Consider the following 13,778-nt stretch of genomic DNA (forward strand, 5'->3'; position numbering starts at 1 on the left):
GAAACCAATATCTATAGAAGAAAGGTCCGAGAAGTGGTTGAAATTTCCAAGAATGCATGTAATTTTAATAAAGAGGAGGGGTATATGCTTCTGGCGGTGTTGCTCCCCACCACCATAAAGTGAATATGCAGCCACAGTGTGCAAGCAAACCAATGCCCTGCAAGTCACCTTGGTGGACAATAATATTTTGGGTAAACATTCCCTCTCTTGCTCTGTCCATTTCACATCTAGCCAATGATGATGGCCAATCAATAGCAGTAGGAGGAATTTCAACCAATAACCCTTCTCCAGCATAAGTGTCGAGTAGTGCCTATCTATCAGATGAGGGGCCACAGATATTATCCATAGGATATTATCCATAAGAGTTTAGCCAATAATGCCCTTCTTCTGCATCAGTGCAGGAATTTTAGCATGTGACGATGGCTCACCAGTGGTAGCCACAAGAATTTTAACTGATACTCCCACTTCTCCAGCACAAATGTGGGAAAGCTCCCCTCTATCAGAAACTGCGACACTGGTCTCTAACAGGGTTCCATCAATAGTGGACCCTAAAACATTCTGAAGAACAGGGTCGAAACTTCGATTATTTTAGGGAGGAAAATGATGCAGCCTAACAACCCAGAAGCTTTTAACTGTAGTGACAATAGCCATGAAGGTCTGCAGACTGTCTTTTAATGTTTATAGATACCACCTTACCAAAATCCTCCACCCAAACCACTGCCCACGAAAAACTGTATGTTGATCAATGCTATACAGAGCCCAGAAATTTCCACTTGAACACACACAACAGAAAGAAGAATTGTTGTTGTTGTTGTGGTCTTCAGTCCTGAGACTGGTTTGATGCAACTCTCCATGCTACTCTATCCTGTGCAAGCCTCTTCATCTCCCAGTACCTACTGCAGCCTACATCCTTCTGAATCTGCTTAGAGTATTCATATCTTGGTCTTCCTCTACGATTTTTACCCTCCACACTGCCCTCCAGTACTAAATTGGTGATCCTTTGATGCCTCAGAACATGCCCTACCAACCGGTCTCTTCTTCTAGTCAAGTTGTGCCACAAACTCCTCTTCTCCCCAATTCTATTCAGTAACTCCTCATTAGTTATGTGATCTACCCATCTAATCTTCAGCACTCTTCTGTAGCACCACATTTCAAAAGCTTCTATTCTCTTCTTTTCCAAACTATTTATCGTCCATGTTTCACTTCCATACATGGCTACACTCCATACAAATACTTTCAGAAACAACTTCCTGACACTTAAATCTATACTTGATGTTAACAAATTTCTCTTCTTCAGAAACGCTTTCCTTGCCATTGCCAGACTACATTTTATATCCTCTCTACTTCAACCATCATCAGTTATTTTGGTCCCCAAATAGAAAACTCCTTTACTACTTTAAGTGTCTCATTTCCTAACCTAATTCCCTCAGCATCACCCAACTTAATTCGACTACATTCCATTATCCTCGTTTTGCTTTTGTTGATGTTCATCTTACACTCTCCTTTCAAGACACTGTCCATTCCGTTCAACTGCTCTTCCAGGTCCTTTGCTGTCTGACAGAATTACGTCATCGGCGAACCTCAAAGTTTTTATTTCTTCTCCGTGGATTTTAATTCCTACTCCAAATTATTCTTTTGTTTCCTTTACTGCTTGCTCAGTGTACAGATTGAATAACATCGGGGAGAGGCTACAACCCTGTCTCACTCCCTGCCCAACCACTGCTTCCCTTTCATGTCCCTCGACTCTTATAACTGCCATTTGGTTTCTGTAGAAATTGTAAATAGCCTCTCGCTCCCTGTATTTTACCCCTGCCACCTTCAGAATTTGAAAGAGAGTATTCCAGTCAACATTGTCAAAAGCTTTCTCTAAGTCTACAAATGCTAGAAACGTAGGTTTGCCTTTCCTTAATCTAGCTTCTAAGATAAGTCGTAGGGTCAGTATTGCCTCAGTGTTCCAACATTTCTACGAAATCCACACTGTTCTTCCCCAAGGTCAGCCTCTATCAGTTTTTCCATTCATCTGTAAAGAATTCATGTTGGTATTTTGCAGCTGTTACTTATTAAACTGATAGTTCGGTAATTTTCACATCTGTCAACACCTGCTTTCTTTGGGATTGGAATTATTATTCTTCTTGAAGTCTGAGGGAATTTCACCCGTCTCATACATCTTGCTCACCAGATGGTAGTTTTGTCAGGACTGGCTCTCCCAAGGCTGTCAGTAGTTCTAATGGAATGTTGTTTCGACTTTCAGTGCTCTGTCAAACTCTTCACGCAGTATTATATCTCCCATTTGATCTACATCCTATTCCACTTCCATAATATTGTCCTCAAGTACATCGCCCCTGTATAGACCGTCTATATACTCCTTCCACCTTTTTGCTTTCCCTTCTTTGCTTAGAACTGGGTTTCCATCTGAGCTCTTGATATTCATGCAAGTGGTTTTCTTTTCTCCAAAGGTATCTTTAATGTTCCTGTAGGCAGTATCTATCTTACCCCTCGTGAGATAAGCCTCTACATCCTTACGTTTGTCCTCTAGCCATGCCTGCTTAGCCATTTTGCACTTCCTGTCAATCTCATTTTTGAGACGTTTGTATTCCTTTTTGCCTGCTTCACTGCGTTTTTGTGTTTCTCCTTTCATCAATTAAATTCAGTATCTCCTCTGTTACCCAAGGATCTCTACTAGCCCTCGTCTTTTTACCTACTTGATCCTCTGCTGCCTTCACTATTTAATTTCTCAAAGTTACCCATTCTTCTTCTACTGTATTTCTGTCCCCTTTCCTGTCAATTGTTCACTAATGCTCTCCCTGAAACTCTCTACATCCTCTGGTTCTTTCAGAAGAAATAGAAACCACAGTAAACAATGGATAAGATCCTTCACTCATTAATGTGGCAACAGATAATAATAATTTAAAAAAAGAATGATCATCATTAAGCCACAGTCACAACTGACAGCACTCTAGCAGTTAAATATATAAAAATGGCATATGTTGGTATAATGTCTAACAAATTAGCAACACTATCAAAAACAGGTGTAAAAATAAACTTCAGTACCAATAACCACCAATGTTGGAAGTTTATTCACACTGTCATATTCAGATTGTGATGCTCTGTCATTTACAAAATTATCTGCAAACTTTATAGAGGCCAGACAGACACAAACTTCAGAAAATGGTGTAAAACCCAACATTTAGACAGCTATAGACTCAATACATGTAACAAATCACCATCAGGAACATAGGCTGCCCCACCATTTGAAAATAAAAGACAATCTCAAAGTTTTACACAAAATCAGAATAAGCGAAAGAATGGATGTCATGGAAAAATGTAAGTTTCCTTTCATAAAACAAAATATGGAGATAATATTCTTAATGAGATAACCAATGTCAACTCTTAAGCCAGTTCTAATGCAATAGAAAAATTTGTGCAGTAAATTATGTCAAAAAAACAGTGTCAAAATAATACAACAGTGTAAGGTCTTGCAACAACTCTGCCAGTGTACCAATGATGCAAACAAAGCTTTGGGTTGCCAGAATCATAAGTGAACAACTGTGAAATAGAACAGTGTGTCGCATAATTTTCCCATCATAACAGATGATGGGAAACTATCTGCATTGCACACAGGCTGTGGTGTCAGTTATAATGAACAAGAAGACACTGCCACACACCACAGAAGACATCACTGGGCATACATTCTCCAAATGCTCCAACAACCACGCCAACAGCGAACTATAAACAAAAAGTCCTATGTTAATTTAAGACATTTTATTTTTAAGTAACAATTTCCAGTATGTGTAAACGGCAATTTTCAGTATGTGTAAATGCCTCAAGATGAGCAGATGATGATCAAAATGTGTTGCAGTATGGTATGTTAAATCAAGCAAAAAACCAGTAAGTGACTGGTAGCAGAAAATACAAATAAGTTATGTCATTTGAGGTGATGAAGGATTTGAGGAAGTTCTGCTCTCAACAGTGAATTTACTGCAGTGCCCAACTTCATGCAGTAGAATGTAAAGTATTAGAAACAGCGATAGAAAAGTCAATTTCTTTCTTGCCTCCAAACTCTTAAGCAGTAATCTAGTGGACCAAATTAGTCTAATGAGGGAGGAAATGTTGTGTCCTGATGCTGTAGCAGCCCAGAAAGCAGCCCAGACCAATAATAAGGTTGTAGCCATAGTCTGCCCACCTGATGGAGCACCCCACAAGTCAGCAGAAGCCGCTCGTGCTTGCATTGGGCCCTTGCAAGTGCAAATGACCTGGTAAACTTTTGCAGTGTGACTATCTGTCACACAATCAACACGGGAAGCCCATCATTGGTCTCCATTCCAGAGCTTTCTAGGCAAGACAATAACACGACTCTCCCACAGAATCAGTGCTGGGCCACAGTTTTAAACATCCAGGTTCAGGCCATCGCCATTGGCACAGACAGCCCTCTCTATGGTGTACAGCCCGTGTTAGTCAGCGCCGTACTTACGATCCTGCTACATTCAGCGTCTCCAGGCTGTAAAGTAGCAACTTCGTGCCTCCATCTCCATGGTCCAGGCTGAGCTGTGAGTTGACAAACCAGCTGCTGCTGCTGCTGCTGCTCTCCAGCCTGCAGTTCCATGTCCATTGCCCGGATAGTCTTGTTAGGCTCACTTACCTAGCCCTGGCTACCGTCTGGCTCATTGCCATCTGATCCAGATCCACTGGTCTGTGTGCATGTATAATTGTTAATAGAGAGAGTAATAACAGATTGGCTTCCTACATCATTGGCACCTCCATCCGACTCCAACAAAGAACTGTTCATCCACACCTTCCCATGACCGTAACCCTTTCAACGTTAGCAGATCATTCACATTCTGGGTTATATAAATCTAAATATACCGGATTTCCCTCTGAAGAGTCATCAGGCGCATTTTCTCTGAAAATTTCACAGATATTTGCAATTTAGTTTTTGCAGTATGTAACTCGAGTCATCCTAAACAAATGCCACTCACCATGTCTTTCATGTGACGCCCAGTATTGTTTCTTTACTGTTACAAAGAAAATTAAATAGAATGATTGTGTGTACATTCAATATTGATACCAAATTAGTCTAGTGCGATATTCACTTTACCGATACGTATTGATAGGAACAGTAAATGGTGAAGAATAATCAATACGCCAGCAGTGAATGAGCAATGCTGCTGCATTGCAGTAGCGGTTTACATAGGCCTGGGTGGCAAGCAAGTCACAAGTGTTGCATGAAAGAAGTGAAGAGCAGTATTTGTTTAGGCTGACTCCAGCTACACGTTGTAAATACTTTATTCACCTGATTATACGAATAGGTTTTGTCCCAAATTTGTCATTTGAAAAATACGGAGTTGTCTTATATTTGCAGATTAAACTGTTGTTGCTCAGGCCCTAAAACAATATAATGCTCTGCTTAAAAATTGACGATTTTGTGAAACACAGGAAGAAACAGCATTAAATTGTATAAACTTATAAAGATTTGTTCTATTTGAAAAAATTTGCAATAAAAGGTCTCGTACATATGTGGAAACCGCGTACATATTGTACATTTGCATTGCTTTTGAAGTAAAGGTAATATTCGAAGATGAAAATCTTGCACTTCAAAAACCATTATTTGATTCTGAACCCTAATCAGTGTTCTATTTGGTTATGAGAAATTTTAATGATCTACTAAGTGAGTTGTAAACAAGAAATTCAGACATTGTTCATGTATTAGAATACTGGGGAAAAACATCAACAGCTTTAGAGCAAAATGATGACATTAAAATGAAACAAGAAAGAAAATTAATCTAGAATTGAATGCCTAACAGACTAAATACATAACAGTAAAATGACTGCAGTTGTTATTGCAAGAATAAATTACAGCAGAAAGAACCAGTGTGTGTGTGTGTGTGTGTGTGTGTGTGTGTGTGTGTGTGTGTGTGTGTGTGTGTTTTTTTTTATGTGCATTATCTGAAAACTACCTTGAGCAGTTAAACAGAGAACCAACTCGTAGCGATAACATATTAGATCTTCTGGTGACAAACAGACCCGAACTATTTGAAACAGTTAACGCAGAACAGGGAATCAGCGATCATAAAGCGGTTACTGCATCGATGATTTCAGCCGTAAATAGAAATATTAAAAAAGGTGGGAAGATTTTTCTGTTTAGCAAAAGTGACAAAAGGCAGATTACAGAGTACCTGACGGCTCAACACAAAACTTTTATCTCAAGTACAGAAAGTGTTGAGGATCAGTGGACAAAGCTCAAAACCATCGTACAATATGCGTTAGATGAGTACGTGCCAAGCAAGATCTTAAGAGATGTAAAAGAGCCACCGTGGTACAACAACCGAGTTAGGAAACTGCTGCGGAAGCAAAGGGAACTTCACAGCAAACATAAACATAGCCAAAGCCTTGCAGATAAACAAAAATTACACGAAGCAAAATGTAGCATGAGGGGGGCTATGCGAGAGGCATTCAACTAATTCGAAAGTAAAGTTCTATGTACTGACCTGGCAGAAAATCCTAAGAAATTTTGGTCTTATGTCAAAGCGGTAGGTGGAACAAAACAAAATGTCCAGACACTCTGTGACCAAAATGGTACTGAACCAGAGGTGACAGACTAAAGGCCAAAATACTAAATGTCTTTTTCCAAAGCTGTTTCACAGAGGAAGACTGCACTGTAGTACCTTCTCTAGATTGGTGCACAGATGACAAAATGGTAGATATCGAAATAGATGACAGAGGGATAGAAAAACAATTAAAATCGCTCAAAAGAGGAAATGCCGCTGGACCTGATGGGATACCAAGTCGATTTTACGCAGAGTACATGAAGGAACTTGCCCCCCTTCTTGCAGCGGTGTACCGTAGGTCTCTAGAGAAGCATAGCGTTCCAAAGGATTGGAAAAGGGCACAGGTCATCCCCGTTTTCAAGAAGAGACTTCAAACAGATGTGCAGAACTATAGACCTATACCTCTAACGTCGATCAGTTGTAGAATTTTGGAGCACGTATTATGTTGGAGTATAATGACTTTTCTGGAGACTAGAAATCTACTCTGTAGGAATCAGCATGGGTTTCCAAAAGGACGATCATGTGAAACCCAGCTCGCGCTATTCGTCCACGAGACCCAGAGGGCCATAGAATCAGATTCCCGGGTAGATGCCATGTTTCTTGACTTCCGCAAAGTGTTTGATACAGTTCCCCACAGTCGTTTAATGAACAAAGTAAGAGCATCTGGACTATCAGACCAATTGTGAGACTGGATTGAAGAGTTCCTATAAAACAGAACACAGCATGTCATTCTCAATGGAGAGAAGTCTTCTGAAGTAAGAGTGATTTCAGGTGTGCCTGCAGGGGAGTGTCATAGGACCGTTGCTATTCACAGTATACATAAATGACCTTGTGGATAACTTCGAAAGTTCACTGAGGCTTTTTGTGGATGATGCTGTAGTATGTTGAGAGGTTGTAACAATGGAAAATTGTACTGAAATGCAGGAGGATCTGAAACGAATTGACGCATGGTGCAGGGAATGGCAATTGAATCTCAATGTAGACAAGTGTAATGTGCTGCAAATACATAGAAAGAAATGTCCTTTATCATTTAGCTACAATATAGTAGGTCAGCAACTGGAAGCAGTTAATTTCATAAATTATCTGGGAGTAGGCATTAGGAGTGATTTAAAATGGAATGACCATATAAAATTAATCGTCGGTAAAGCAGATGCCAGACTGAGATTCATTGGAAGAATCCTAAGGAAATGCAATCCGAAAACAAAGGAAGTAGATTACAGTACACTTGTTCGCCCACTGCTTGAATACTGCTCAGCAGTGTGGGATCCGTACGAGATAGGGTTGATAGAAGAGAGAGAGAGAGAAGATCCAACGGAGAGCAGCGTGCTTCATTACTGGATCATTTAGTAATCGTGAAAGCGGTACAGAGATGACAGATAAACTCCAGTGGAAGACTGCAAGATAGACGCTCAGTAGCTCAGTACGGGCTTTTGTTGAAGTTTCGAGAACATACCTTCACCGAGGAGTTGAGCAGTATATTGCTCCCTCCTATGTATATCTCGTAAAGAGACCATGAGGATAAAATCGGAGAGATTAGAGCCCACACAGAGGCATACTGAGAATCTTTCTTTCCACGAACAATAAGAGACTGGAATAGTACGTAGAACTGATAGAGGTACTCAGAGTACCCTCCGCCACACACCATCAGGTGGCTTGCAGAGTATGGATGTAGATGTAGATGTAGATAATACCAACAGAGGTCACTAGATTGCTGGATGAGCAAAATTTCCAGAATTGCACTGAATCACGACTGCGATCTATTTATGTATTAATTGCTGTAGTTACATGTGACCTGTACCTGGAGCGTGTTAGTATGGAAGAGTTGGAATAGAGACAGTGACACCAATTTGGCTGAGAGAGAGACAGAGGAAATGCGCCTGATGACTCTTAGGACAGATGCCCTGCATAATCTGCAAACCACTGTGAACAGCATGGCAGTGTATGCTTAGCTTGGTGCCCCATCTGAGATTTTTTCCATTCCAGTCACATACAAAACATGGGGAAAATATCCACTTAAATGCCTCTGTGCCTACATAATTAGCCGAATCTTGTCTTCAAGGTTGCTGCAGGAAGGATTATAGGGGGATGATTGGTGTCTTACTTAAAGGATCTGGCAATTCAGATTTTTCAACATTTTTGTGGTACTCTCCCATAAGTCAAACAAATCTGTAACCATTCATGTTGCTCTTATTTTTATAAGTTAAATGCCCCTTGTGAGACTGATGTAGTATGGGTCCCACAGATTTGAGCCATGTTATAAGATGGGACTTACAAGTGATTTTTAAGCAGTCTCCTTAGTAAACTGCATTGTTCTTACAGTAGAGTCTGTGTGAGCATTCCATTTTATATTCCTACAATTGTTTTACCTTGACGTTTGTACAAGTCAGCTGATTCCAGTTGTCTCTCATTGATATTGTAGTAACAGAATAGTACCTTCCCTGTGAGAGATAAGGCATATATACTACATAATTTTAATATATATGGAATATAAATATTTATGTATATAAAATGTATAATACTATATAAAGGCAAGTGTAGCAATTACTTCGTGTGTGTGTGTGTGTGTGTGTGTGTGTGTGTGTGTGTGTGTGTGTGTGTGTGGTAAACAGTCAGTTGAGCATAAGGTCTATAATTTTCTAAACAACAATGTAGAGGTTTTCTGTTTAATTGACTGTGAGAAAGAAACTGCTGTGCTGTGAAAATGTGCAGTTTCTTTTTGTTTCCTGCACTCATTTTTAACTGTGATAGCAGGACGTTTAAAGAATAAGACAAGTTGATACAATAATGTACTGTTTTGTTTTCTTCCTTGCAGTCAGTTTTAAAGGACACAGGAAAGCTATGTTTATGGCTTATCAGCATGTGATTAGAATATTAAGGCATACTTTGAATTGTCTGAAACTTTGCAGATTAAGACTGTGTGGAATACTATCATTAAAGTTGTTACCCCTACACATGCAGAATCAGAAGAGGCCTCTCATTATGCCATATATCAGGGATCCCAACCGATTTATCCATTCATTTTAAGCAACTTTAATTTCAAATCAAGGTTTCATTGACGAAATGATATTAAAAAAAAGGCTCGAGATCAGATGGTAGGGAGGGGGATGGGGGGGATGAACAGAGGGGATGAAGGAAGAGGTGGACAGATTGGGGGTAGAAGGGGGGGGGGGGTTGGAAAGGACATACATTTCACTAGTATACAATATGAACATACCAAGAAATCTTCAATCCTGTCACAATTGTCCCATGAGAAGTGCAAATTGGGTTTCACATGACTGACATTAGCATGAAGGAGATTATTCTGTAAGAGTACCTCTTTTATGTGTGAGCTCAGAATATGTTCCAAGATTATACAACAGATGGATGTAAATGTGAGAAGACACTGGACCACTTCTGCTATCAATCTTGTAGACAAATGTGACGTGGGCTATCTCCTAAGCACTTGTTTTTCTTAGCTTTATCATGGTTAAAATGGGAGCTAATTTTGCTTCAAATTCTCTGTATTATCAGACAGTGATTACGGCAGGCCATCTAGACATATTTAATTTTAGTGATTTTTAACTATCACACTAATATCTGCATCAGTCATATCTACAGTAGTGTGGAATGTAAACTGTGGTAGTACATCTGTATCTTCCATAGTAACAGAACTTTTGAAAGCAGTGTCTGCACAGATAACTTGGGGAATTTACAGTAAATATTTGCCAACAGCCAAATTGTACAGGATGTTACATCAGTGTTAGTGAACCATTCAAAAGTAAAAAGAGAATAGTTATAAAATTTTATCAGTAGGGGAACATATGGTATATGTAAAAATAAATTTATGTATCGGAGTTAAGGAATGTGCAGTCTGTTGGGTCACCTAACTATTCATCCATAGACTGCCCTGGAAAGTGAGGTCTGTCTTTACAGACACTTGGCCTGGAAGACGTAGCAGATAACTGCAGAAATTACATATGCAACATGGGAGGAAAATAAACTAATTAAGAAAACAGTTGTCTTTGACAGTTTCATAGATAAACTTGGTAAATGGTCAGTGAAAGCAGTAACACACCAGCATCTGTAGAAATTGCAACAACACCACAATGCAAAAGTGAAAAGGTGTGTACAGGCTGATGAACTGTGTTTAGTGCTTCACTGTGATTTTGCTGAGAACTGATCTGTAATGTTCCCACAAGAAGTACAAGGGTATCATTGGAGTAACGACCAGGTTTCAACTTTTACAGGGGTGACATATTTTCAAAACTAGACCACAAGAGTCGCAGTTATATGTGATGATGACATAGGACATGACTCGGCACATTCTTTGCTAGCAATGCACAAAATTCTTCAACTGCAAACAGGGGCAGAGATCATCATTATTTCTGATGGTGCTCCTAGTCATTTAAAAAATTGTTTCCAACTGTTTGAATTGAGCAAGTCACTTGTGACAACTGACTGGGTATACAGTGCTACTGGTTGCGGGAAGGGGCCTTGTGATGGTGTAGGAGGCCAGCTGAAGCACCATGCTACGAAACATAATCTTTCCAGACCAAATACAGCTGTGATTCAGAATGCTGAGGATTTTACGAGAGTCGTGAAATCTTGCACATCCACAGCCCTCATTCTTTTGTCCAAAGAGGAAATCAAAGAATTCTGTGAGTAGGAGAAAAAAGAAGAATGGTCCAAACAAATTACTCCGGTGAAAGGAATTCAGAAGACACATTTTTGTACTCAGTGATGGGCGAACTCATATTGCAAGGACTTTAAAGAGCAAGAAAGAAGACATTTTGTTCGTTCAGCCAACACCTCAGAAACAGCAGGATAATATTCAAAGTCACAACCTGAGAAGGGGGATGTTTGTGGCCTGTTTGTATGACTGTGACTGACTGGTGGATTGCAGAGATTATAGATGCCAGTTATGAGTTAAACGAAATTGTAGTGAACTTGATGCTACCACATGGCCGAGCTGCTGGATATAGGTTTCTGTCTGAAGGACAGCAACAATGCCATCAGTGCTCATTTCCTGTTCACTATGTTTTGAAGATTGTAAGTGCTCCAGTTCCTATTGGTTCAACAGGAAGGCATCACTCTATATCAAAGGAAGATACTGAAGCAGTGAAACACATTGTTAGTTCATTGACTGGCTAATTTCAGTACAAAACAGAGTGGAGTGCACAGAAGTTGTATAAATTGAAACTTTGGACGTTTCCCATACATTTTGGAACCATTTAAAACGATTTGAAAATGAGTCTCTTACTTATCTTTCAAAACTAAAATTATGTTAAATAAGACTAGGTTTTTTGATTTTTATGAGCCTTTTATGTGATGATGTAATAAAACAGGTTATATGTATGGCAAAAATTTCAATTGTTTATAAAACCTGTTCAACCTAAAAGTGGAAGCTCTCCTTTTCAGGGACTGTAGAAGAGTATGGCACTAACCAACCAAAAAAAAAAAAAAAAAACAATTTTATGGATTGGCATTTTTGAAAAAAAAAAATTTCTTTTCCATAAATTATACAAAATGTTCATAACACTACCGTAAAAGAACTTTGACAGATAAGTCCAAATGGATGATTTCTTCGTAACCATAAAGCAATTGTCTTTCAAATAAAAAAAAAAACAACAAAATATCTAGAACTGTTCCAGTTTTAATTTTTTTCCCAAAATTCGCATCTTCAAAATGGTATGTGCAGTGTCATTTTTGGAGGGCTGTATCTCAGAGCAGAAATTTTTTTGGAGAAAACAAAAAAAATACGTGTTCCTTACTTAGTCCTTAATTTTAACGTATGCTAAATTCAGTAACATCTGAGACTATGGAGGTAAGATTTTTTCCTAGTCTGCCTGAATTGATATGGGCTACGCCAGGATCTTTTGCCTATGCTGCCATAAATAATTAATGAAAAGAGTTTAGGTGGGAGGTAAACACAAAAGGCACTGTCATGTGCAGTTTGTGCTTGTTCTGTCAGTCACAACAAAACTCGTGAAACGCTCTAGTTTGATGAATAATGAGCCATGTAATCAAGCCTGTCTTCTTTCTTAAAGAGTATTTGCCAATTTTGAAGCCAACTGGTGAACGCAGAGCTCACTGTCTGCCGCATGGATGTGCAGTGTCACATGAATATAAAAGACCTGATACATATAAAGGTTTTCCAGAGCCCCATCCCCCACAGTGCATATCATTATGTTGAACTCTGATTGTTTGACATTTTTGACTGGAACTTGCTGAAAGATACATTCCAAAACAACCCAAAGTATTGCCACATTGAAGGAAAATATTTGTTACAGTATTGTGGTTATAACAAAGATTGTGCACACATGTGAACACTTGCACATAAACTATTTCCATATTTATAGTCATATCAGTAGTAATTGTTGTTGTTGTTGTTGTTATTATTGTTATCGTTGTTGTTGTTGTTATTATTGTTATTACTCTTTCTTCTCAGGATATTGTTGGATGGTACACTTTTCGTCGAAATGCTGCTCTAGTTCCACATTTGCGGGACAAGTTGCTACATAAACAGCTACAGACAATGTTACCTAATTTGTCATCAGAACTTTTTATGATGGGTATTCTGAATACAGTTGTCTCAAATTCAGGATCCACTCACACCTTCAATCACAAATTTGTGAGGTATCGTAACAGGTACTGTGTCATTTGTTAAATGGCTGTGAGCATTCACTCACTTCATTTGCCTGTAGAAATAAGTTGACAATTCATTTGGTATCTGTAAAAGATTTTTTTTCCTCAAAGAGACTGCATGCTGCCTCAGGACGAAGAGGTTATTATTTACACTTGAATCGTCAAAAAGAAGTAGGAAGTTGTTGTCTTTATAACAATATGATAAACATCTTCCTTTAATGACACATGAAACAGATGATAAAAATTAAATCAACTTAGAATTTTTGAAGGATGTGTGCAAAACATAGGATAATGTACACCATTATATATTCCTACATATATTTTGAATGTTTTGAGAGAATATGGAATGAATAATAGGAAAAAATATTAAAATACCAGATAGTGTTTTCAAATAATGAAATTTTCACAAATTAAATGAGTGGTCACGGAAATTTATTTAAATATAACTCATTTTGAATGGACTAGTTTTCAGTCTCTTAAAATTGTTTTGAAATATTTTCTCACTGCTAATAACTTGCCAATTTTATCATAGAAACTAAATTTCTTAAATGTCTATAGGCGTAAGCATCAAAATAACCATACAGTATTATTTTGAATTTGTGGCACGGT

At 38.7% G+C, this 13,778-nt stretch overlaps 1 protein-coding gene across 1 annotated transcript in view; it reads left to right on the forward strand.

Moving 5' to 3' along the window:
- The window catches only part of LOC124595915 (BRISC complex subunit FAM175B-like), a 136,848-nt gene that overhangs the window by 68,406 nt on the left and 54,664 nt on the right, over positions 1–13,778 (forward strand). Inside the window, exon 4 of the mRNA XM_047134828.1 lies at positions 12,973–13,172. Within this exon, the coding sequence (XP_046990784.1) occupies positions 12,973–13,172 (200 nt within the window). The remainder of the gene's footprint in view (positions 1–12,972; positions 13,173–13,778) is intronic.

The sequence above is a fragment of the Schistocerca americana genome, chromosome 1 (assembly GCF_021461395.2).
Source record: "Schistocerca americana isolate TAMUIC-IGC-003095 chromosome 1, iqSchAmer2.1, whole genome shotgun sequence".
Lineage (NCBI taxonomy): Eukaryota > Metazoa > Arthropoda > Insecta > Orthoptera > Acrididae > Schistocerca > Schistocerca americana.